General features: G+C 44.2%; 1 protein-coding gene across 5 annotated transcripts; it reads left to right on the top strand.

Moving 5' to 3' along the window:
• Window positions 1–1,830: 1,830 nt before the first annotated feature.
• On the top strand, window positions 1,831–22,882 carry LOC135514925 (serine/threonine-protein phosphatase 6 regulatory subunit 2-like). Of its 5 annotated transcripts, none has more exons than XM_064938666.1 (23): window positions 1,831–2,146; window positions 8,240–8,407; window positions 11,031–11,285; window positions 16,271–16,457; window positions 16,546–16,683; window positions 16,819–16,884; window positions 16,996–17,222; window positions 17,561–17,687; window positions 17,986–18,138; window positions 18,335–18,577; window positions 19,156–19,220; window positions 19,357–19,472; window positions 19,600–19,685; window positions 19,831–19,911; window positions 19,989–20,086; window positions 20,241–20,298; window positions 20,399–20,526; window positions 20,649–20,806; window positions 20,949–21,093; window positions 21,297–21,367; window positions 21,495–21,690; window positions 22,077–22,196; window positions 22,515–22,882. In XM_064938666.1, the coding sequence occupies exons 3-23, from the start codon at window positions 11,059–11,061 to the stop codon at window positions 22,564–22,566; spliced, it is 2,742 nt and encodes a 913-aa protein (XP_064794738.1). In that variant the 5' UTR covers window positions 1,831–2,146; window positions 8,240–8,407; window positions 11,031–11,058; the 3' UTR covers window positions 22,567–22,882. The 5 variants fall into 5 exon arrangements, with proteins under 5 accessions (XP_064794738.1, XP_064794739.1, XP_064794737.1 ...); XM_064938667.1 differs by having other exon boundaries at window positions 1,832–2,146; window positions 21,516–21,690; XM_064938665.1 differs by having other exon boundaries at window positions 1,832–2,146; window positions 20,649–20,833; window positions 21,516–21,690.
• The last annotated feature ends 855 nt before the right edge of the window (window positions 22,883–23,737 follow it).

Below are 23,737 nucleotides of genomic sequence, written 5' to 3'. Positions count from 1 at the left end.
TACATTGCACTCGTCATTACATCTGGTTGGCAAGGATGGAATGCATTGTTTGTGTCTGGAGTGTATGGTCGATGAAAAGGTGGAGCGTGTGTTGTTATATTGTTGTAATTATGTTGAAGAGAGGGAAAGATTGAAGTGTAAAGTCATTGAGGTTGGACAGGTTTGGATGGATTTGAAAGGAATGGGGAAGGGTCTGTTAGAAGTTAGTAGGGCTCTTTTAAATGTTCTTAATAGTACAGTTAGGTAGGTGGATTTATGTTTATTGGTTTGCTTCCTTTATACATGCAGAGCTAATGTAAACTGTGATTGACCACACACTCCAGCACAGTAGGTGGCAGCATCCACCTTAAAGTTTGTGGTTTGGAAGCGGGTGGTTTGAGTAAAAAAAGAAGATCATGATGACAGACCTTTTTATACAGTTTCTTGACTGTGTCAAGCTAGACTGTCAGGGAGTATACACTAAAGTATATACTAGTATATACTAAAATGACTCAATATACACTGAACAAAAATATAAACGCAACATTTAATTTGTTGGACCCATGTTTCATGAGCTGAAATAAAAGATCCCAGAAATGTTCCATATGTACAAAAAGCAGACAAATGTTCCATATGCACAGGGTTGTCAAATTTTATGCACAAAATGTGTTTACATTCCTGTTAGTGAGCATCTCTCCTTTGCCAAGACAATCCATCCACCTGACAGGTGTGGCATATTAAGAAGCTCATTAAACAGCATTCATTACACAGGTGCACCTTGTGCTGGGGACAATAAAAGGCCATTCTGAAATGTTAAGGTTTGTCACACAACACAATGCAACAGATGTCTCAAGTTTTGAGTGATCATGCAATTGGTATGCTGACTGCAGGAATGTCCACCAGAGCTGTTGCCAGAGAATGTAATGTATCTACCATAAGCTGCCTCGAACTGGTTTTAGAGAATTTGGTAGTATGTCCAACTGGCTTCATAACTACAGACCACCTGTATTGCGTTGTGTGGGCGAGCGGTTTGCTGATGTGAACAGAGTGCCCCATGGTGGCGGTGGGGTTATGCTATGGGCAGGCATAAGCATGATAATGCACGGCCCCATGAAGCAAGGATCTGTACATAAGCTGAAAATGTCCCAGTTCTTCCATGGCCTGCATACTCACCAGACATGTCACCCATTGAGCATGTTTGGGATGCTCTGGAGTGACTGTGTACCACAGGCACAGCGTGTTCCAGTTCCTACCAATATCGACAACTTCGCACAGCCATTGAAGAAAATTATGGGACCACATTCCACAAGCCATAATCAACAGCCTGATCAACTTTATGCGAAGGAAATGTGTTGCGCTGCATGAGGCAAATGGTGGTCACACCAGATACTGACTGGTTTTCTAATCCACGTCCCTACATTTTTAAAAAGTTATCTGTGACCAACAGATGCATATATCTATTCCCAGTCATGTGAAATCCAATTAATTAATTAAAATAGATTGATTTGCTTATATGAATTGTAACTCAGTAACATCTTTGAAATTGTTGCATTTTGTGTTTATATACTTGATCAGTATACTTTAAAATGACTAAAACCAAATCGAAACTGTGTCGAAATGATAATGGGCCTATTTTATACAGTTTATTGAATGTGTCCTGCTCCCTAATAATCACGGAAATTAAAGATAAACAGGGTGTATCGAAAATTAGAAAAACGATGGATAGAGGACTATATTTTGTAGATGGTGAGGTACAGTAACATAACCAATTTTCAGTGAGGCCCCGGGGCAAAATGATTTTGACACCCAGGCCATAGAAGAAGTCAATGTGCACTCCCCTGCGCGCCTCCGCGAGAATATTCGCCATTTTGTTTCGAAAATATGACCGAGTTTTTCCTGCTTTAGCTTGTAACAGGCTAGCTTTTAAATTTATGTACTGTAGAGGACATACATAGATATTACGCGTAATAATATTGAATATACAAGGTACACATGTGAGGCCTGTCCGTTGCCACGTCGCAAGAGATTAATATCCGTGTCACCAGGTTGACAGATACTTTGCTCATACTGCTCGTCAGCCTGAACCATCAAAACAAATCACATTTGGCTAGCTCGCTAACTAACGTTAGCCATACAGACGAGTGGATTGCAAACTTTGAACAACACGGTAAGTTTCTCAACCAACGTTGGCTAGGTAAAGCTGGTGAGTTATTTGTGCTTGGCGACTTAAAATACCTGGTTAAGCTATCAGTACCGAGTTAGCTGAAGAGGGTTAGCTAGCCTTTGCCAATTTAGCCAGCTAAAGTTACGCTAATTTTAACTGCTAGTTATCGGACTCGGAGAGACACTAACGCCGACACCCAGTCCTTTAACCATCTGGCGACAAAGTTGATGATAATTTGCTCAAGTCCTTGTGCTAAAGCTAGATAAATTGTATGCTAACGATAAGTTCGCTAACTACCTGGATAGCTAGCGGCTCAGGATTCTCTCCGCCTTTGACTGTCGAATCCATCTGGCTTAGCCAATCTACTTTGCTAACTGAATTAGGTTGCTTGCTAATGTGTCCTAACTAACGTTAATGCTAGCTGACGTTAGCTGCTGCTGTTCAGACATTCGACGTTAGCAAGACCAAAAAGAGAAGTGAAGTTCGTTAAAGATCATGTCTTGGTTGCAAGAAATGCTAACTATCTAACATGTTACTTCTTGCATTCGTGAAGATATACTTGTTGCGGAAAATTCCACACCGTTGTAAAATTATAGTTGTCTAGAAACAAATCGACGGTCTTGGAATTTCTATCCATTGAACAAACAAACTCAACCCCGTTTCCAACTGCAGGGCACGGGTTTGGCACTGGCAGCTTTAGCTTATAAATAATCAATGTCAAATCTCCAAGTAGTGAATAGAAGTAGCCAGCAAGTACTACTGTAGTGACTTGTGAAGTAAACAGAAATGTGAGCTTCCAACACTCAGCAGTTGATGTGCATTTCTTGCCAAGGCCACCAACATATCATTTTACAGTTCTACAGAACACATGTCCCTGCATTGTCAGACAAGGAGTGATAGTAGGGGGTTATTCATCTTGCAACTGTTTTTTCAAAGAAATTATCGACATGGAAAAGTAGAATTGGTGGAGTGTTGAAGTGAATTAAATAATAATGTAAAAATGTTTACTTGAGAAAATACTACAAATAATATACACTTTGACAACTGTAGCAATGATACATGTCCATTGGAGAGTGGGGGCAGGATAAGTATACTGCCTGCATCGAAGTAATGGAAACGGGAGAAAAGGCTGTGGCTGAGGTCCTTGATAGGCCTACAGACAAATCAAATCAAATTTTATTTGTCACATACACATGGTTAGCAGATGTTAATGCGAGTGTAGCGAAATGCTTGTGCTTCCAGTTCCGACAATGCAGTAATAACCAACAAGTAATCTAACTAACAATTCCAAAACTAATATCTTATACACAGTGTAAGGGGATAAAGAATATGTACATAAAGATATGAATGAGTGATGGTGCAGAGCAGCATAGGCAAGATACAGTAGATGGTATTGAGTACAGTATATACATATGAGATGAGTAGGGAAACAAAGTGGCATAGTTAAAGTGGCTAGTGATACATGTATTACATAAGGATGCAGTAGATGATAGAGTACAGTATATACGTATACATATGAGATGAATAATGTAGGGTATGTAAACATTATATTAGGTAGCATTGTTTAAAGTGGCTAGTGATATATTTTACATCCTTTCCCATCAATTCCCATTATTAAAGTGGCTGGAGTTGAGTCAGTGTGTTGGCAGCAGCCACTCAATGTTAGTGGTTGCTGTTTAACAGTCTGATGGCCTTGAGATAGAAGCTGTTTTTCAGTCTCTTAGTCCCAGCTTTGATGCACCTGTACTGACCTTGTCTTCTGGATGATAGCGGGGTGAACAGGCAGTGGCTCGGGTGGGTGTTGTCCTTGATGATCTTTATGGCCTTCCTGTAACATCGGGTGGAGTAGGTGTCCTGGAGGGCAGGTAGTTTGCCCCCGGTGATACGTTGTGCAGACCTCACTACCCTCTGGAGAGCCTTACAGTTGTGGGCGGAGCAGTTGCCGTACCAGGCGGTGATACAGCCTGCCAGGATGCTCTCGATTGTGCATCTGTAGAAGTTTGTTAGTGTTTTTGGTGACAAGCTGAATTTCTTCAGCCTCCTGAGGAGCAGTGCCTTCTTCACGATGCTGTCTGTGTGAGTGGACCAATTTAGTTTGTCTGTGATGTGTATGCCGAGGAACTTAACTTACTACCCTCTCCACTACTGTTCCATCGATGTGGATAGGGGGGTGTTCCCTCTGCTGTTTCCTGAAGTCCACAATCATCTCCTTAGTTTTGTTGACGTTGAGTGTGAGGTTATTGTCCTGACACCACACTCCGAGGGCCCTCACCTCCTCCCTGTAGGCCGTCTCGTCGTAGTTGGTAATCAAGCCTACCACTGTTGTGTCGTCCGCAAACTTGATGATTGAGTTGGAGGCGTGCGTTGCCGCGCAATCGTGGGTGAACAGGGAGTACAGGAGAAGGCTCAGAACGCACCCTTGTGGGGCCCCAGTGTTGAGGATCAGCGGGGTGGAGATGTTGTTGCCTACCCTCACCACCTGGGGGCGGCCCGTCAGGAAGTTCAGTGCCCAGTTGCACAGGGTCTCGAGCTTGATGACGAGCTTGGAGGGTACTATGGTGTTAAATGCCGAGCTGTAGTCGATGAACAGCATTCTCACATAGGTATTTCTCTTGTCCAGATGGGTTAGGGCAGTGTGCAGTGTGGTTGAGATTGTGTCGTCTGTGGACCTATTTGGGCGGTAAGCAAATTGGTGTGGGTCTATGGTGTCAGGTAGGGTGGAGGTGATATGGTCCTTGACTAGTCTCTCAAAGCACTTCATGATGACGGAAGTGAGTGCTACAGGGCGGTAGTCGTTTAGCTCAGTTACCTTAGCTTTCTTGGGAACAGGAACAATGGTGGCCCTCTTGAAGCATGTGGGAACAGCAGACTGGTATAGGGATTGATTGAATATGTCCGTAAACACACCAGCCAGCTGGTCAGCGCATGCTCTGAGGGCGCGGCTTGGGATGCCGTCTGGGCCTGCAGCCCTGCGAGGGTTAACACGTTTAAATGTTTTACTCACCTCGGCTGCAGTGAAGGAGAGACCGCATGTTTCCGTTGCAGGCCGTGTCAGTGGCACTGTATTGTCCTCAAAGCGGGCAAAAAAGTTATTTAGTCTGCCTGGGAGCAAGACATCCTGGCCCGTGACTGAGCTGGATTTCATCTTGTCGTCCGTGATTGACTGTAGACCCTGCCACATACTTCTTGTGTCTGAGCCGTTGAATTGAGATTCTACTTTGTCTCTATACTGATGCTTAGCTTGTTTGATAGCCTTACGGAGGGAATAGCTGCTCTGTTTGTATTCGGTCATGTTACCAGTCACCTTGCCCTGATTAAAAGCAGTGGTTCGCGCTTTCAGTTTCACGCGAATGCTGCCATCAATCCATGGTTTCTGGTTAGGGAATGTTTTAATCGTTGCTATGGGAACGACATCTTCAACGCACGTTCTAATGAACTCGCACACCGAATCAGCGTATTCGTCAATGTTGTTGCCTGACGCAATACGAAACATGTCCCAGTCCATGTGATGGAAGCAGTCTTGGAGTGTGGAATCAGCTTGGTCGGACCAGCGTTGGACAGACCTCAGCGTGGGAGCTTCTTGTTTTAGTTTCTGTCTGTAGGCAGGGATCAGCAAAATGGAGTTGTGGTCAGCTTTTCCGAAAGGGGGCGGGGCATGGCCTTATATGCGTCGCGGAAGTTAGAATAACAGTGATCCAAGGTTTTGCCAGCCCTGGTGGCGCAATCAATATGCTGATACATTTTAGGGAGTCTTCGACATGGAAAAGTAGAATTGGTGGAGTGACAAAACAAAATGGTCATGTTTGTAATAGTTATTCAATTATTCAAAACCAACCACATCTTGAATCTGAGGTATAAGTTGGCAACAAGAAAGAGCGTCTTAATTGAGGCTCCCTGTTTCTACTTTTGTTAGCAACTCATGGAGAAGCACACCTGCAGGTGCTTAGCAGTGCAGCCAACTGAGACTGATAAGCGCCTAATTAGGAAATGGGAAAGCCTGGCTATGTCCCAATTATCTTCGATAGCCTCCTTTCCCTATCAACTCTCCTTCATAACCACCGATTGTAGTAGACTTTATAAGTTTCCACCATTTTGCTTTTGCATATCTAATCAGTGGTCACGAAGGTGAGGAAACAAGGAAAGGAAGCCATCTAAGATTTGTGACAGCCTGCCCTCTGTTTGCTCTGTCTATGCTGCGTTCATGTGCTATCAGAGTTATCAGAAATTCCTAGTTCCGACTGGGAAGTTTCACTTAAACAACCCTCCAATTCTGAATTACAAGTGGGGAAACTCTGAGAAAATTGTTGACGTTATTGACAACTACAACCTTATAAAGAAGCTAGATTGACCATATTGTCAATGTTAAGGAAGCTCGAAAACTTGTATTATTACCAACGTTAGCTTATCAAGCTAACTAAAATCTTGTTGGTTGACAAATTGTTCCGATCAAAAAGCACATGAATGAAACGGTCGTATATCCGACATCACAACTAGGAAATAGGAATGCCTGACAAGCGTGTAATCAAACGCTGCATTACTATGCTGCCCCATAAGCCACTTGCTTTGCTTAATGACAGGCTACTGTTGGGTCATAGCATCCAGTTGATTGCTCTTCAACCATTGCTCTTTTCATCATTTACTCTATTAGCCAGTGGACTGTTTTGCTGAGGATGCCCCTGGTGAGTTCTATTTTAGATGAGAAGTCAAGTTTTAGCTTTTTCCTGTGTAGCATCCACATGGGAGCACTCTAGGGGTTATTGTTGCACTAGTGTGCTCTTTGTAAATGTATGCCAGATGGACTCTCCTGCACGTGCAGGATTGTCCAAATAAGAGGAAAGAGTAGGAAATACTTTGATTTTCTTTTTCAGACCCATTGTTGTGTGGGCGTCCAGTCTGTGTAATATTGCACCGGCCAGCACATTTGTCTTTTGTTGACTAAGCAAGTTGGTTTGATTTGGTCCCTTCCAACATATCTGAATAATGGTCTTGATAGGCTAGTTAGTGTGTTTATCATAGCAACCATGGCCAACAGATTTTTCAAACTATTCTAATTTCCTGTCTATAGTTGTGGTTGCCTAGACCTATAGCTAGGTTGTTCAGTGTGAAATGCTGACGTCAAGAACAGTGAAGTAGCTAGAGCTAACCACAACCTTTTCACATTAGTGATGTATGAGTGAGGGTCCAGGAAAGGGTAATGTGCACTAGATGCATTTACTTTTGCATATCTTTTAAAGCATACAGATAATAATATTAATTGTAGTAGCTAGGCAGCTAACCTGCTAGTCAGCCCAGTGTTCATACATTAGACTTCAGACAAAGTACTTGTGAATTTGACTGTAATTGGTAGCCTGTGCAAGCCTATAATCCATTTCAAAATGCTTATCTCATTTCATAAAGCATTTGCATAGACCTAACAAGACCCAAAGCATGCATCTGGGATTTTGTTTAAGATTTTCCAGCCAGCATCTCTTAGCTGATGGTGTGCCTGTATTTCTGTGTGAGCCTCTCCATTGTTGGCCTAAATGCCATTCACTACTGTCTTCAAGTAATTAAGTTAGCTGAAGTTATTTTATTGTTAGTGTTCTTGACGACACAACAATACGCGTTGCACATTTCACCGTTGTTAGGCTAAGTTGTATTGATATATAATGTTAGAGTAGGCCTAGTTCTCTTCTTTTTTTTTTATATAAGCCACAAGGCAAGTTGGGACAGGCCATTGGCACATCAGTTCATTGACTCATTCATAACTGAAAGCTAAGAATTCAAAAGAAGCACGTTGACTTAGGTTTCGGCTGCCCAAAGCTAAGATTTCTAAAGTCAAACCCAGCTACAGCTTTCTCACTAGCAATCTACTAACTAGAAGGCTAGGTCATGATCTTACAACTAATGGCAGCCAGACAAACGTCTTTCTTGAAAAGCTCTGTTTAGAATCCTCGTGATGTCGAGTAGTCTGAGTAAATCTGATGCAACACATGCATCTTGCTTAAAGATGACTATGCAAATACTGCTGTTGACTAATAATAGATGCCTTTGAGATCTGATGCAAGGTCCTATATGAATTGAATTATAATTTATTGTAACCCCCTTCTCTCTCAGGTTATGGTGAGCCTTTCAGTGTGTTGTGTACTAAGGATGCCTGTGTTCTAAGAGGAGACCCATGCTGATAAATGCCAGGTCTCGCCACGCTCTCTGCCGTCTGCACAAACACAAATGCCTGCCTGTCTGAGGGAGATCTGATTAAAGATACCCACATTTCTTCTACTGGTAAGTACATCTCAAATTATATCTGTAATGAGTTTGTTGTTCATGTGTGGACAGAGCCAGTGACCATGTTGATGTTTTTAGATGTTCCTGCCTCATTGTTTTCATCCGTTTCTTTGTGTATTTCCCCGGTTACCCTCCCCACCGCATGAACCTCAGCTCTTTTAATCCCCCTTTTCTTCCTCTAAAATAAAAATATATTTTTTGATTTATTTTCATCTCAAAGTGACTCAAAAGCAAAAAACAAACAAACAAGCAAACAATATCGTCATGAGTAGCCTAGCTATTGTTGTCTAGGTCAACTAATACATACATCACGAGTAGCCTAGCTATAGTTATATAGGTCAACTAATACATACATCATCACGAGTAGCCTAGCTATAGTTGTCTAGGTCAACTAATACATACATCATCACGAGTAGCCTAGCTATAGTTGTCTAGGTCAACTAATACATACATCATCACGAGTAGCCTAGCTATAGTTGTCTAGGTCAACTAATACATACATCATCACGAGTAGCCTAGCTATAGTGGGCTAGGTCAACCAATACATCACCGTGAGTAGCCTAGCTATAGTTGTCTAGGTCAACCAATACATACATCATCACGAGTAGCCTAGCTATAGTTGGCTAGGTCAACTAATACATACATCATCACGAGTAGCCTAGCTATAGTTGGCTCGGTCAACTAATACATACATCATCACGAGTAGCCTAGCTATAGTTGGCTCGGTCAACTAATACATACATCATCACGAGTAGCCTAGCTATAGTTGGCTCGGTCAACTAATACATACATCATCACGAGTAGCCTAGCTATAGTTGGCTCGGTCAACTAATACATACATCATCACGAGTAGCCTAGCTATAGTTGGCTAGGTCAACTAATACATACATCATCATGAGTAGCCTAGCTATAGTTGGCTAGGTCAACTAATACATACATCATGAGTAGCCTAGCTATAGTTGGCTAGGTCAACCAATACATCATCATCACGTGAGTAGCTAGTTGTCAAGGTCAACAATACATACATCATCACGAGTAGCCTAGCTATAGTTGTCTAGGTCAACTAATACATACATCATCACGAGTAGCCTAGCTATAGTTGTAAAGGTCAACTAATACATACATCATCACGAGTAGCCTAGCTATAGTTGTCTAGGTCAACTAATACATACATCATCACGAGTAGCCTAGCTATAGTTGTCTAGGTCAACTAATACATACATCATCACGAGTAGCCTAGCTATAGTTGGCTAGGTCAACTAATACATACATCATCACGAGTAGCCTAGCTATAGTTGGCTCGGTCAACTAATACATACATCATCACGAGTAGCCTAGCTATAGTTGGCTCGGTCAACTAATACATACATCATCACGAGTAGCCTAGCTATAGTTGGCTCGGTCATCTAATACATACATCACGAGTAGCCTAGCTATAGTTGGCTAGGTCAACTAATACATACATCATCACGAGTAGCCTAGCTATAGTTGGCTAGGTCAACTAATACATACATCATCATGAGTAGCCTAGCTATATTTGGCTAGGTCAACTAATACATACATCATGAGTAGCCTAGCTATAGTTGGCTAGGTCAACCAATACATCACCGTGAGTAGCTAGGTCAACCAATACATACATCATCACGAGTAGCCTAGCTATAGTTGTCTAGGTCAACTAATACATACATCATCACGAGTAGCCTAGCTATAGTTGTCTAGGTCAACTAATACATACATCATCACGAGTAGCCTAGCTATAGTTGTAAAGGTCAACTAATACATACATCATCACGAGTAGCCTAGCTATAGTTGTAAAGGTCAACTAATACATACATCATCACGAGTAGCCTAGCTATAGTTGTCTAGGTCAACTAATACATACATCATCACGAGTAGCCTAGCTATAGTTGTCTAGGTCAACTAATACATACATCATCACGAGTAGCCTAGCTATAGTTGTCTAGGTCAACTAATACATACATCATCACGAGTAGCCTAGCTATAGTTGTCTAGGTCAACTAATACGTACATCATCACGAGTAGCCTAGCTATAGTTGTCTAGGTCAACTAATACGTACATCATCACGAGTAGCCTAGCTATAGTTGGCAAGGTCAACTAATACATCATCGTGGGTAGCCTAGCTATAGTTGGCAAGGTCAACTAATACATCATCATGGGTAGCCTAGAAATAGTTGGCTAGGTCAACCAATACATCACCATGAGTAGCTAGGTTAACCAATACATCATCATGAGTAGCCTAGCTATAGTTGGCTAGGTCAACTAATACATACATCATCATGAGTAGCCTAGCTTTAGTTTGCTAGGTCAACCAATAGAGGCCAAGTTTTTGAGTGTATGCATTCTTTAAAAATGGAGAGGGACAGTTCATTGCTTGCTCAGAAGAAGGTAGTCAGGGAGATGAAGTGTCTGGTGATGATCTTGTAGAGGGCTACATAACCACCAGAAATATGCAGCAAAACTCGATGTTAAAAAAACAAAACGGCTGATAATTATAATAAAATGAAAACCCTTATTTAAAGGAGCTGTCTGCTTAGGCTGCTACTAGGGCGCCATGCCATCATTGCATCCCTCTCTTTCTTACTCTCTCCTTCCTTCTAGGGCTGTGTCCCCTGTCCAAGCAGCCACCATGTTCTGGAAGTTTGACCTGCACACCACGTCCCACATCGACCAGCTGCTGGACCGGGAGGACGTGACGTTGCGGGAGCTCATGGAGGAGGATGATGTCCTGCAGGAGTGCAAGGCCCAGAACCGCCGGCTGCTGCTCTTCCTCTCCCAGGATCACTGCATGACAGAGCTGGTCAACCTCATCACCACAGAGCCCCCTGCAGACCTAGAGGAGAAGAGCCGCTTTAAGTGAGAAAGGGTCACCCGAGGGGGAAGAGGGATGGGCTGAATGTGGCTGCTCAACACATGTGTATACTATGTCATTATTGTAAGAAAATTTGTGCTTCACAAAATACTTTTAATGAAATAAATATTCAAATACACCCTATGCTTAAGCCATCACGGACTGACCTTTCCTCTAAAGACCAGTTGTGCAAAATGAAAGGGGCTTGTCTGTAACATGCTCTGACATGGCCTGGGTTCTATGCTCAGTGGATAAGTACCAACTGCCAAGTTTCAACCTAAGACCAGCATGCATACACTCTATTACATTCTTTGTTTTCCTGTGATTCTCAATGTCTAACACACCGAGATCCCTGTCGAGAGTGAAAGAGCTTGTGGCTGTGGGATCTTTGCCTTGTCACCGAGAGGTTGGGAGTTCAAATCCAGTTATGTCTGTGGAGTTGGTTGAATGGCAGCTGTGATGATTAGAGGTAAAAGGGGCTGGAGCACCATGGCCACTTGATATTGAAATACAGATTTTGCCGAGAAAAACAAAAGCCTTGTTCACGTTGGCAGTTTGAAGTGACTCAAATCATAGTTTTTTTTTTTTTTTTTGCATATCTTTTTCGAATCTGTTCTTTTTCTCTTGCAGTGTGAATGTCTATAAAGCACATGGAATCAGATATTTCAAGCCACATTTCAAACCACGGCTACAAATCCGACTCATGGCCATGCAACTTGTCTGAACAGTCAAATCTGATTTATTTACCCTCAAGTGGTTTTTACTGTTATTTGGCATATCTTGTCGCTTGCTCGCTACTCCGCTACCACCTGTTCTTGTCAAAAATATAACTAGCTTGTTAGTTGTTTAGAAATGAGTGAATGTGCTAGAAAGCTAGCTAGTTGAGTGCCGTGGCTTGCTACAAAGGACTCATTTTGGAAGTTGTATCATGCTATCTTTGAGGCTTTAATTGTTATTTTAAGATTTCTAACATTCAAAGCATCTGGGACACGTTCATGGCCGATGCTGTAGTCACCTTAGCTTGCTACATAACTTTGAGTAATAGGACGCACGAGCACCATCACCAATCAATCTACAGCACTGTGCACACACCCGTTGTTACTATTACAACACCACTGCGCACACACCCATCGTTACTATTACAACACCACTGCGCACACACCCATCGTTACTATTACAACACCACTGCGCACACACCCATCGTTACTATTACAACAACACTGTGCACACACCCGTTATTACTATTACAACACCACTGCGCACACACCCATCGTTATTAACTAGTGAGCTAATTACTGCTGTCTGAGCACACACAACCGATTTGGTCACTTCTAACGTTTGAACAGTCAGTATTCCAAAACGGATTCCAGCATTAAGGTCTGCAGTGCCCACTTTTGGGGGAAATAATCACTGCTATGAAGGTGGGGGTTTATCCCATCTGCTCATCACTCCCTTCCAACACCACTGTCCTCCAACCATTTGTGGCAGCACCTCCCCAATAACATGAATAAAACCAGCAAAGTTAGATTTGAACCCATAACCATCAGTGTGGGAGGAAAGGTTCTTACCCCAGAGCCACAACACCTTCACAGTTCATACATGCCTCTGCATATGATTGATATTGAGAATTGTGGAAGCACAAACAAACACAACCAGTTAGCTTTGAACCCACAACCATCAGTTTGAGGTAAGGTTCTTACTGCAGAGCCACTGAGTACTTCACTATATATGCTCTCTTCACACAGTTGAGGTTGAATAGAACAAACAAGCACAGCAAGCTAGATTAAAACCTTTGACCCAATGCTTGAGGCAATGGTCTTACCTCATACTCTCCCAAAAATACACAGTTCTCTTCAAATATTTGATGTTGAGAATTGTTTAAACAAAAACACAGATTTGAACCCACAAGTTTAGATGTGAGGCCAGGCTGTTACCTCTCACCCACTGTCTCCTATATGGCAAATATATAAGTTGGGATTAAATAACATTGTGGGTTATATAATAGGCATTGTGGCTTTTAGAGGCAATATCGATTGAGCAGACATATTCAATTATTGCATCTCAGTGCAAGAGGCGTCACTACAGTCTCTGGTTCGAATCCAGGCTGCATCCGGCTATGATTGGGAGTCCGATAGGGCGGCTCACAATTTGCCCAGCGTCATCCAGGTTTGGTTGGGGTAGGCCATCATTGTAAATAAGAATTTGTTCTCAACTGACTTGCCCAGTTAAATAAAGGCTAAATACACTGCTCAAAAAAATAATGGGAACACTTAAACAACACAATGTAACTCCAAGTCAATCACACTTCTGTGAAATCAAACTGTCCACTTAGGAAGCAACACTGATTGACAATAAATTTCACATGCTGTTGTGCAAATGGAATAGACAACAGGTGGAAATTATAGACAATAAGTAAGACACCCCCAATAAAGGAGTGGTTCTGCAGGTGGTGACCACAGACCACTTCTCAGTTCCTATGCTTCCTGGCTGATGTTTTGGTCACTTTTGAATCCTGGCGGTGCTTTCACTCTATTGGTAGCATGAGACGGAGTCTACAACCCACACAAGTGGCTCAGGTAGTGCAGCTCATCCAGGATGGCACATCAATGAGAGCTGTGGCAAGAAGGTTTGCTGTGTCTGTCAGCGTAGTGTCCAGAGCATGGAGGCACTACCAGGAGACAGGCCAGTACATCAGGAGACGTGGAGGAGGCCGTAGGAGGGCAACAACCCAGCAGCAGGACCGCTACCTCCGCCTTCGTGCAAGGAGGAGCACTGCCAGAGCCCTGCAAAATGACCTCCAGCAGGCCACAAATGTGCATGTGTCTGCTCAAACGGTCAGAAACAGACTCCATGAGGGCTGCATGTCCACAGGTGGGGGTTGAGCTTACAGCCCAACACCGTGCAGGACGTTTTGCATTTGCCAGAGAACACCAAGATTGGCAAATTCGCAACTGGCGCCCAGTGCTCTTCATAGATGTAAGCAGGTTCACACTGAACACGTGACAGAGTCTGGAGACGCTGTGGAGAACGTTCTGCTGCCTGCAACATCCTCCAGCATGACCGGTTTGGTGGTGGGTCAGTCATGGTGTGGGGTGGCATTTCTTTGGGGGGCCGCACAGCCCTCCATGTGCTCGCCAGAGGTAGCCTGACTGCCATTAGGTACCGAGATGAGATCCTCAGACACCTTGTGAGACCATATGCTGGTGCGGTTGGCCCTGGGTTCCTCCTAATGCAAGACAATGCTCGACCTCATGTGGCTGGAGTGTCAGCAGTTCCTGCAAGAGGAAGGCATTGATGCTATGGACTGGCCCGCCCGTTCCCCAGACCTGAATCCAATTGAGTACATCTTGGACATCATGTCTCGCTCCATCCACCAACGCCACGTTGCACCACAGACTGTCCAGGAGTTGGCGGATGCTTTAGTCCAGGTCTGGGAGAAGATCCCTCAGGAGACCATCCGCCACCTCATCAGGAGCATGCCCAGGCATTGTAGGGAGGTCATACAGGCACGTGGAGGCCACACACACTACTGAGCCTCATTTTGACTTGTTTTAAGGACATTACATCAAAGTTGGCCAAACGTCCTGCGTGGTGTTGGGCTGTAAGCACAACCCCCACCTGTGGACATGCGGCCCTCATACCACCCTCATGGAGTCTGTTTCTGACCGTTTGAGCAGACACATGCACATTTGTGGCCTGCTGGAGGTCATTTTGCAGGGCTATGCAGTGCTCCTCATTGCACAAAGGTGGAGGTAGCGGTCCTGCTGCTGGGTTGTTGCCCTCCTACGGCCTCCTCCACGTCTCCTGATGTACTGGCCTGTCTCCTGGTAGCGCCTCCATGCTCTGGACACCGCTGACAGACACAGCAAACCTTCTTGCCACAGCTCGCATTGATGTGCCATCCTGGATGAGCTGCACTACCTGAGCCACTTGTGTGGGTTGTAGACTCCGTCTCATGTTTACCACTAGAGTGAAAGCACCGCCAGCATTCAAAAGTGACCAAAACATCAGCCAGGAAGCATAGGAACTGAGAAGTGGTCTGTGGTCACCACCTGCAGAACCACTCCTTTATTGGGGGTGTCTTACTAATTGCCTATAATTTCCACCTGTTGTCTATTCCATTTGCACAACAGCATGTGAAATTTATTGTCAATCAGTGTTGCTTCCTAAGTGGACAGTGTGATATCACAGAAGTGTGATTGACTTGGAGTTACATTGTGTTGTTTAAGTGTTCCCTTTATTTTTTTGAGCAGTGTATATTTTTTTACTGCGAATGGGATCTCTGCAAAACCGGGAACATTGCCTTTAAAAGCCACAATGCCTATAACTCTTAATTGGATTGAATCCTGAATTTAGTGGGAGCCAAGAAATGTTTATGAAGGCTTTTAAGGTTGAAGACTGATAATTTACAGTAGAAACACTATGTTTTGAACTCAATGTCATGAACTGGGAACAGAGCTACCAGTGCCATGGTAGATGCCTCTAAATTAGTTAATGTTTTTAGGTTGATCCTTCTAATGTAACAGAAGAGTACAACAGGTTTGGGTTTGAAACATGCCCAGAGATCCTATTACATTACTATTCTAATTCCTAATGGTATGCATGCCCTCTTGTGGACAACATCTTGCCCTCTAAAGTAGCTGACAAGAGACAAAGAACACCAAATAGGCTCTGTTTCCCAAAAGCATCTTAATGCCGGAGTTAGGATAGGATGCTATGGTTCTAACGAAGAACTTAGCCTTAAGATACTTTTGGGAAACTGGGCCCTGGTCATGATTGGGTCTGTTAGCATAGCATACACAATGTGGTCTTCAGTATACTCGGTCCAATAAACATGAATTCAGAATTGATGAGATGAGCATTGTCAGAATATTTCCAAACATCGTAAAAGTTATATTTCAAGAATTAATACAGACTGTACACCTCCCTCCCACACAGCCTTTCCTTAGACTGTTTCTCCCCCTCTCATCCTGTTGTCCCCTCGCTACAGGTTCCCTAACATCGCCTGTGAGCTCTTGACATCAGATGTGTCCCTCATCAACGACAAGTTGGGCGGGGACGAGTCACTCCTGGAGACTCTCTACCACTTCCTGGAGCAGGAACCGCCCCTCAACCCGCTACTAGCCAGCTTCTTCAGCAAGACCATCGGCAACCTCATCGCTAGGAAAACAGAACAGGTAACCACAATGCCCAAGCAGTTATAAAGGTGGATATAGAAAGTGTAAGGACCTACCTGGAGCTCCCCAAATGTCTCTCTTGTGCCAGGTAATTTCCTTCCTGAGGAAAAAGGATGGCTTCATCGGCCTGGTGCTGAAACACATCGACGCCTCCGCCATGATGGACCTGCTGCTTCGCCTCATCAGCTGTGTGGAGCCTGCCCCCTTGAGACAGGAGGTCCTCAATGTAAGCTGCCACTGTCTGCCAGCTGTTCCTGTTCTCATAAATGTTGTTCAATTATAAATATAATTTCTTATTGACCTGGACGTCTTGTATTTCTCTCATTCATTCCCTGTCATTATTTTTCTTTCCTTATCTCAGTGGCTGAGCGAAGAGAAGCTTATTCAGAGACTCACAGAGCTCATCCACACAGGCAAAGATGAGGAAGTGAGTCATAGACCTTAAACTGATATTTCAGAATTCTCCTGGACAAGGCACGGCAGTTGATATTAATTATCTGGTCAGAAGTATGAATCCTTTTTTATTTATTTTTTCCAGAGACAATCAAATGCGTCCCAGACGCTTTGTGACATCATCCGCCTTAGTCGAGACCAGGCCAATCAGATGCAGGAGAACGTCGAGGCCGACCCCTTATTGGCTGTTCTAGAGTCACAGGAGAGCGTAGCTGGGCTCCTGAAGACCATGTTTGAGGGGAAGAGGAGTGAGGCCTCCATTGTTAATGGAACTCAAGTGCTACTTACCTTACTGGAGACCAGGAGGTCCGGGTGAGTGGAACAACTGTTCTCTCTCCTCAAATAAACTCTCTCTCCCTCATATCTCTTTCCATTGCCTTGGCCAGAAACAACCTCTAGCCACTTGTGGAGATCTTAAAAGGATATGATAGATTTAAGCAATATGGTAATACATCCACCTTGCCTTCTGATAGGCTGTCTGGATTTATCACCACATTGCTTACACCTGACTAATCCTCTCAGATCTCCCAAATGCTTAAGGCAGGGGTAGGGGCTAGAGGTTGTTTCTGGACAGGGACCATCTCTCCAGCTATTTTAGCATGTGAACATATTTTTCTTTATCCCTCCCTTGTTCACTCTTTCTGTCCCAGGTTGGAGGGGCTGATGGATCTCTATTCTCAGGGATATGAAAGGTCTTACACTGTCAACAGCAGTATTCTACATGCCATTGAGCCCCATCTAAAGGACTTCCAGCAGCTTCTCCTGAACCCCCCCAAGGTAAGGATATACAGTAAGGCTGTATGGCTGATGAATGTACAGTGGTCAGTGGGTACTAAGAAAAAAGACTCAGTCATGAAACATACAAATAATACTTTTTGTTAAAATGTTCTTATTTGATTATGTTGGAGGCCAACAGACTGCAGTAGAATTCAAACCATACTTTTATAAATAAGCTGTTCAGGGTGTTTACCTCAGCTCCAACCATTAACACACAATTGAATCAACTTGTTCAACACAGTTCTTCCTGTATACATTGGACTGTTTAGTAATTGAATTGAACATGGTGTGTGTGTAGAAAAGTGCAATACTGACGACCGTTGGCCTTCTGGAGGAGCCGCTGGGGAACGCCCGCCTTCACGTGGCCCGGCTAGTGGCCGCCCTGCTGCAGACCAGCGCCCCCAGTGTCTGTCAGGAGCTCTGCAAGCTCACCACAATGGACCAGCTACTGGTGTGTCTGCACCGCCGGGTTTCATCAACTTGTCATTCTCTTACTCTTTCGCATTCATTCATTTGTTCACGCTCTGGCACTTTCTTTTCTTTTATTCACTTCCTCTCCTTTCTGTCGTTCACACTCATTCTTGCTCTCTCTTGTTCTGTCACCCACCATCGGTCACCACGGTTCTCTCGCTCTTTGCTCTCCACAGGACCTGTTCTTCAAGTACTCATGGAATAACTTCTTGCACTTCCAAGTGGAGCTGTGTGTGGCGTCCATCCTGAACCACTCTGTCCCAGCGGAGCGGCCCATTCCTGGCCTCCAGAACCACGAGGAAGAGAAGCCCCCAGCAGGCCCAGAGAACCAGGGGGAGGCAGTAGGTGAGGCTGGGGAGCCAGCCAAGGCCAGCGACCCGGTGGAGGAGACCACCCTTCACAACACCCTGGTGGCACATGTAGGTGGCTTGGTAGCTCTGCATTTATCTGTCTATGTGCAGTAATAGTCTAGTGTAAAACATAACATTTAATTTTCTTATGAGCCCTTCCCTACAATGTAAAATCAATGTGCAGAGGTAGAGGCTATGTACATGAAGGCAGGATAAAGTGACTAGGCATCAAGATAGATGAGTCCAATAAAGAACAGAGTAGCAGCAGCATATAATGTGTGAAAGTGTGTGAATGTCATTGAAGTGTGTATATATAGTCTAGAGCAGGGCTGTTCAACTCCCACCATACGAGGTCCAGAGCCTGCTGGTTTTCTGTTCTACCTGATTATTAATTGCACCCAATCAGTTCCCACTTAGAGGGAAACAATGAAAAAACACAGTGGAACTGGTCCAGAGTTGAGTTTGAGGGGTCTAGTGAGTGTGCGTAGTCAGTGCAGATAGTTTGGGTACCATTAATTGACTATTTAGCAGTCTTATGGCTTGGGGGTAGAAGCCGTCTCGGAGCCTGTTGGTCCGAGAGCGTTATACATTATTATTCTGTTTTTTGTTGTCTCTGAATTTGTTTTTTTCTTCTATTTCCTCCCCAGCTCTTCCAGAAGTGTCGGTTGGTACAGAGGATCCTGGATGCCTGGGAGGAGAACGATCAAATACAGTAAGACATGTCAGACACTCAAATCCGAGGAACTGCTTTTGGTATTGTCCAGTATTGTTTCACTGCAATGGTGGTATCTAACATGATAGTAGTGTCTGTTAGAGGTCATTAACCGGTGTGTGGTTTTGTCTCTCAGGGCGGAGGGCGGCGCTAGGAGAGGTAACATGGGTCACCTGACCAGGATGGCCAACATGGTGGTACAGAACCTAGAGAAAGGACCAGTCCAGTCCCAGATCAGTGACCTCATCAAAGGTATGTGTGTTTTGATGAGCTGCCAGATTGCTATTCTTTTATGAATACAGAAGTGGTAAAGAATGTTCCACTGCCGGTTACTGTGCCTGGGTGAGTGCTCAGTTAGAACCTGACTGTGATATTGCAGAGTTGCCAGAGGACTGCAAAGGACGCTGGGAGAGCTTTGTGGATGAGACCCTGAGAGAGACCAACAGGAGAAACACAGTGGAACTGGTATCAACCATTCAGTCACCATCTCTGTCTCTCTCCAACACACAGACACCCTTTTCTTTCTTGCTCAATCACACAAGCATTCCCTTCTACACATTCTGTCTGTCATTTCCTCACTCTAATTCTCTGTCTGTCCTGTGTGTCCCAGGTGAGCACCCATAACCTGCACTCCTCCAGTGAAGATGATGATATGGAGAGTCCCTTCCCCAACGATCTGTCACTCCAACAGGTAGGAAGCCACAGCACCATGACGACACATTTGTCTGCCCATGAGGAAAGATCATTATTTCATGTTTCCCCTCCCAGGCTTTCTCAGACTATCAGATCCAGCAGATGACTGCCAACTTTGTGGATCAGTTTGGGTTCAACGATGAGGAGTTCAGTGAGCATGATGAAAACATCAAGTGAGTTTAGTCATCCGTTCCACTATTCCTTCTCCAATAACCAGAAATCAGGTTTGAAACAGACTGTACAGCAGTTTGCTATGACAAAGACCTCTGGGGGGGCTAACAGCTGCTGTTTGCATTAAACGCTATTTTGTTTCCTTCCTTTCCTAAGTGCCACATTTGACCGGATTGCAGAAATAAACTTCAATCTAGATGCTGATGATAATAGTGTAAGTTGTTGTATTGTTCTGTAATGTCTACCAGCTTCATTGTGTGTGTAGTGAAAGTTAATTGCTTACATGCGTTTCCCTCTCCCTGTGTTGAATGCAGGCCAACGCTACTGCCTTTGAGGCCTGCTGTAAAGAGAGGATACGTCAGTTTGACGATGCTGAAGAGGAGGAGGACATTTGGGAGGAGAAGGAGATTAACTATGCAACACAAGTCAAATCCAGAACACGGTTGGTAAAAATTCAACATCCAAAAACAAAGTAGGGGATGTTATGCCAATGTGCAGCTCTCGCCCTCAATTTCTCTTTTTCTCACCAAACCGCTCTTCTTTCTCTCCGTGTGTGTGTGTCAGGTTTGGGGTGTCCCACACCTCAGAGAGCAGCTCCAGAAGCAGTCTGGAGAACGGGGGTCGGGAGCGGGACCGCGGGTCGGGCTCAGACGAGGACGACGACTCCAGACAGAGCGCCTCAGATCCAGGCAGCCTGAAGGAGAGCAAGGACAACACTGCCAGTACGCCTGGCAGTCAATCAGCTATTTGTAAACTATGCTTATTACCCATATTTACTCAATCAATTAGACAGTCATCATGAATGGTCTCCACTTTGCGAAAACCATTGTACACTTTTTCCTCTTACCATGTTATCATGTGAAGGTCCAAGCTGGACAGCGAGTTTCGGGGAAGCTGGGGGTAACTCGTCCTCTCCGGGTCCTGCAGGCTGGGATTCCCCAGTGGGGAGTGGAGGAGACAAACAGGAGGCAGGTTGGGCCAACTTCACAGAGTTCCAACCTTTCAGCAGGTGGGAACCAAACACTCTCCAAACAATTTTATATACATTTGATGTTAGTGTCTGGGATATTGTAACCCAATTTATCAAACTGTTTTTAGTAAGACCTTTTTTAAGTCACCAACATAAGACCTTGTTGTTTACATCATTGTGTTACATACCAAGTGGCGTGTTGTCTGTTCTCTGTACCTGAAGCTTACCTCCTCTCCCTGCAGCCCAGAGGCTGGCCCCAGATGCAGCTCTCCCGTAGGCAGCAGTGACGCAGACAAACAAGTCAAACCGAGTGGTGAGTGTGGGATGAAGGGGGGTTTCAGCCATCTGACATTTGGCTTAGCTCCCCTTGTGGAGACGGTCATTATTGCATTTGAGAACAATAAAACGTTTTACAAGGCTTTCATTACTTAACACACAAGCCAAAGTGATTGTGTGTCCAGGTGCGAGCCCCTCTCCCGGTGGTGAGTGGCCGGTGGGTGAAGGTAGGAAGGCTCCCCTCGTAGCCTCAGATAGCAGCTCCTCCGGGGGCTCCGACAGCGAGGAGGACGACAAGACTGCCGCCGCCGCAACAGAAACCACCAGCTCAGGCGGCAACAAGAAAGCAGAGGTCAAAAGGTTGGTTTAACATGAGGTACAGACTCGTCATACTCACACAGTCAATGCTAAATCATTTTCTGTAGAAGTCCACTCAAGCCTTAGTACCCATGTAAATAAACATCTATATTTGAAACATAACTACCACATTGAAGTAATTATACACTGGACTTGAACTGAAATGACTGGATTCAGAGTTTGGAAATCCAGGGTGCTTCCCATGAGCTATGAATGTGCTTTATCTAAGATGAAGAATCACTAACATTTTAAATATGAGTTCAAGTGGTTAAACTACCAAAATACAGTTCAACTCAAAACACTCTTCACATGTTTATTATCTACACACACACTTCTGTTGATCACTGACTAACAAGCAAAAATACCTAACTTTTTCCTCTGTGCTACAGTGAGAACCCCATCCCTCTGGAAAAACTGTCCCTCACAGACGCCCCCAAGTCCCCCCCAAAGGCACAGCTTGCAGCAGACACACCGCCAGCCTCGACCCCCACCCCTCAGACAGACAACAAGTAGGTGCCAGCTCGTGTGTGTACAAATAATGCATGCTTGCACGTAGAGATCCCAGGCAGATCAGGGCTAAAAATATTCTAGCAACCCGGTTTCCTTTTCCTAACAGCCAGAGCCAAGCCACACATCTGGACGTTGAACAATAGCATTGCTAGTTGCCAGCGTTGTGAGCCTGTAGAAGTATTTACTGTGAACTCTAGCCTGCCAGAGGAGAAGGAGAGGTGGTCTGCAATGTTGGATTATGTTATCACCCTCACTTTGTCTCCATCTTCCTCACTTTCTTAAATCGCTTATCTCTATACCCTCTTCTCGCCCTCCAGAGAGGATCCACCCCAGTGCACAGAGATGCCATCAGTCAACGGGCCTGTCTGAGGGGCAGACAGTCCTAAACCCCAGACTGGTGTGACAGACTGTGCCATTTCCAGGGAGACCACCCTCTCCCAAATAACCTCACTGCAACCTACAGTGTTTTAATGAATCACGCTGCCATGTTATTGGACCTGGACACTGCCAATCAGCACCAATAATGAGGCGGGACGTGTAAAAGCAACCAATAGGCAGAACAGTGTAGAGGAAATTGTCTTCAAAGCCTTTTCTGATGTTGCTCATAAGTACGTGTGGTTTTAATGTAGCAGTGATCTTTTAAACAACCGAAATCCGAAAGGAGTATAAACAGTTTTTTTCTGAAGGATTTGTTCTCATACTCTTTTCACAAACGGTTGGACCTGAGTGGTAAGGAGCGGATAGCACAGGTTAACTTAACAAAATGATGCCTCAACAATAAATACCTTTCTGAAATATCTTTCTCCTTGAGAGCTTAAAAGGCACTTATGCAGCCATTTTTATTGTACACTATAGGACGTTATGTTCTACCCTCAGCTCTGTTGGCCATCTTTTCTGTCTCTCAGATCAAGGTTTTTTACCAAACCTGCTCTTTTTTTTTGTCATGGAAAAACATCTCTTTATTCTTGTACCTCGCTCGTTCTCTGAATGTTTTAAAGTGTCCAAGGAAAAGGAACACAGTTCTATAATCTTCTGCTCATGTGCAATAATGACAATTAGCCATTTTATTTAAATCAACTTTTAGTGTTGTCGAAAGGAAGACTCATTCGGTATAGTTATGGGCCAACTAATTTGGATATAAACTAAACTTGAGGTTTTGATTTGTCTTGTGTTATTGCATGTATAACCGGTTCTCCGTTGACCTAGCTCGTGAGCTGAGACCTGATTGTAATTGACTGTTATTGCTATCCCCCTTAAAAATCAACCAAACATGATCTACCTATATTCAAATATCTACATTTTAAAGTAATTTTACAAGCAATCTTGAGATTACCGTGTGTTAATGTTCCGTTTTTCTTAAACCCTTACAGGGCAGGAACTGCCTTTGCACCAGATAGGGGTGAAGCGGTCTTCTTGTGAAGGTCAGCGTTGGGTTCTGCTAAATACTTCATCTCTCCAGTGCAGGGGTACTCCGGGCAGAGCAAAATTCATTAAGTTGTACGTCAACCAGTGTATTTAGTCATTTGACACCTAGCAAGTT

Source organism: Oncorhynchus masou, chromosome 26, assembly GCF_036934945.1.
Source record: "Oncorhynchus masou masou isolate Uvic2021 chromosome 26, UVic_Omas_1.1, whole genome shotgun sequence".
NCBI lineage: Eukaryota > Metazoa > Chordata > Actinopteri > Salmoniformes > Salmonidae > Oncorhynchus > Oncorhynchus masou.
Note: the sequence above shows the minus strand (reverse complement) of the source record. Positions and strands in the feature narration are given on the sequence as shown.

Coding starts and splice junctions, on each gene's coding strand:
- LOC135514925 (XM_064938663.1), top strand. CDS start 11,059: ATGTTCTGGAAGTTTGACCTGCACACCACGTCCCACATCGACCAGCTG. Junction 19,686..19,830: donor GGAGAAACACAGTGGAACTG/GTATCAACCATT, acceptor TGTGTGTCCCAG/GTGAGCACCCATAACCTGCA. Junction 22,197..22,514: donor ACCCCTCAGACAGACAACAA/GTAGGTGCCAGC, acceptor CTCGCCCTCCAG/AGAGGATCCACCCCAGTGCA.